This window comes from Nicotiana sylvestris, chromosome 6, assembly GCF_000393655.2.
Source record: "Nicotiana sylvestris chromosome 6, ASM39365v2, whole genome shotgun sequence".
Classification (NCBI taxonomy): domain Eukaryota; kingdom Viridiplantae; phylum Streptophyta; class Magnoliopsida; order Solanales; family Solanaceae; genus Nicotiana; species Nicotiana sylvestris.
Window position 1 is genome coordinate 163,674,228 of NC_091062.1, and position 1,772 is coordinate 163,675,999.

Genomic DNA, 1,772 nt, shown 5'->3' on the forward strand with positions numbered 1-1,772 from the left:
AGTATTCTATTCATCTAGGTGTTACAAAGATGCATCGTGACCTGAGGTAGCATTATTGGTGGTGGCGGATGAAGAAAGACATAGTTGAGTATGTGGCTACGTGCTTGAATTGCCACCAGGTTAAGTATGAGCACTAGAGGCCAAGTGGCCTACTTCAGCAGATTCCTATACCTGAGTGGAAATAGGAGTGCATTACTATGGACTTCGTAGTTGGGTTGCCGCAGACATTGCGGATGTTTGATGCAGTTTGGGTCATTGTCGATAGGTTGACCAAGTCAGTACATTTCATTCCGGTTGTGACTACTTATACTTCAGAGAGGTTGGCTCACATCTATATTCGGGAGATAGTTTGGTTGCACGGTGTGCCTGTTTCCATCATATTAGATAGAGGCCCTCAGTTCACTTCCCATTTCTGGAGGGCCGCACAGAGTGAGTTGGGGACTCGTGTAGAGCTCAGCAGAGCATTTCACCCGCAGACCGATGGGCAGTCAGATCATACAGTTTAGATTCTGGAGGGCATGCTTAGAGCATATGTGATTGACTTTGAAGGGCAGTGGGATCAGTTCTTGCCTTTGGCCAAGTTTGATTACAATAATAGTTATCGGTCCAGCATCGAGATGGCTCCATTTGAGGCTTTATATGGTCGACAATGTCGATATCCTATCGGGTGGTTTGAGCTTGGTGAGGCTAAGTTATATGGTATAGATTTGGTGAAATATGCCTTGGAGAAGGAAAAGTTGATCCAGGAGCGGCTTCGCACAACACAGTCCAGACAGAAGAGTTACGCAGATTAGAAGGCGTGGGATGTATCATTCATGGTCGGTGAGAAGGTTCTCTTGAAAGTCTCGCCAATGAAAGGTATTACGAGATTCAGAAAGAAGGGCAAGTTGAGCCCCAGGTTTATAGGTCCATTTGAGGTGTTGAGGCGAGTTGGGAAGGTTGCTTATGAGCTTGCTTTACCCCCTAGCTTATCGACAGTTCATCCAATTTTTCACGTGTTTATGCTTCAGAGGTACCATGCTGACCTGTCGCATATGTTAGACTTCAGCACTATTCAGCTATATGAGAGCTTGGGGTATCAGGAGGAGCTAGTTGCTATAGTTGATAGACAGGATCATCGATTGAGATCCAAGAGGATTTCTACGATAAAGGTTCAGTAGAGGGGCCAACCAATCGATGAGGCGGCCTGGGAGTTCAAGAAGGACATGCAGAGTAGATATCCACACTTGTTTAGCACTCTCGGTATGAATCTAAACCCGTTCAAGGACTGATGTTTGTTTAAAAGGTGGAGAATGTAACGACCCGACAGGTCATTTTGCTTTCTAGAACCCTGTTCCCCTAAATAAGATTTTATTGATTTATGATTTGTGGGGATGGTTGGTTCGGGATTTGGAAGAGTTTGAGTTGAAATTGGAACACTTGGTTCCTTAAAGTTGGCTTAAAAGGCCAAGTTTGACTTTAGTCAACATTTTTAGTAAACGGCCTTGGAATCGAGATTTGAAGGTTCCAATAGGTTCGTATGATGATTTCGAACTTGGGCGTGTGTCCAGATCGGGTTTTGGATAAACCGTGAGCGTTTTGGCGCCTAATAGCGAAAGTTAATTCCTTAAGGATTTTGAAATTCTTTAAATTTGGTTTGGAGTGGGTTTTTGTGTTATCGAGGTCCGAACGAAATTCCGGGACCGGTAATATATCCATAATGTCATCTAAGACTTACACGAAAAATTTGGTATCATTCCAAGTAGTATAAGTACATTTAGGCACATTGGAAG

At 43.8% G+C, this 1,772-nt stretch overlaps 1 protein-coding gene across 1 annotated transcript; it reads left to right on the top strand.

Moving 5' to 3' along the window:
- The first annotated feature begins 815 nt into the window (after nucleotides 1-815).
- Nucleotides 816-1,160, top strand: LOC138871601 (uncharacterized). The gene has a single exon (XM_070149486.1). The coding sequence runs from the start codon at nucleotides 816-818 to the stop codon at nucleotides 1,158-1,160; it is 345 nt and encodes a 114-aa protein (XP_070005587.1).
- Nucleotides 1,161-1,772: the final 612 nt, after the last annotated feature.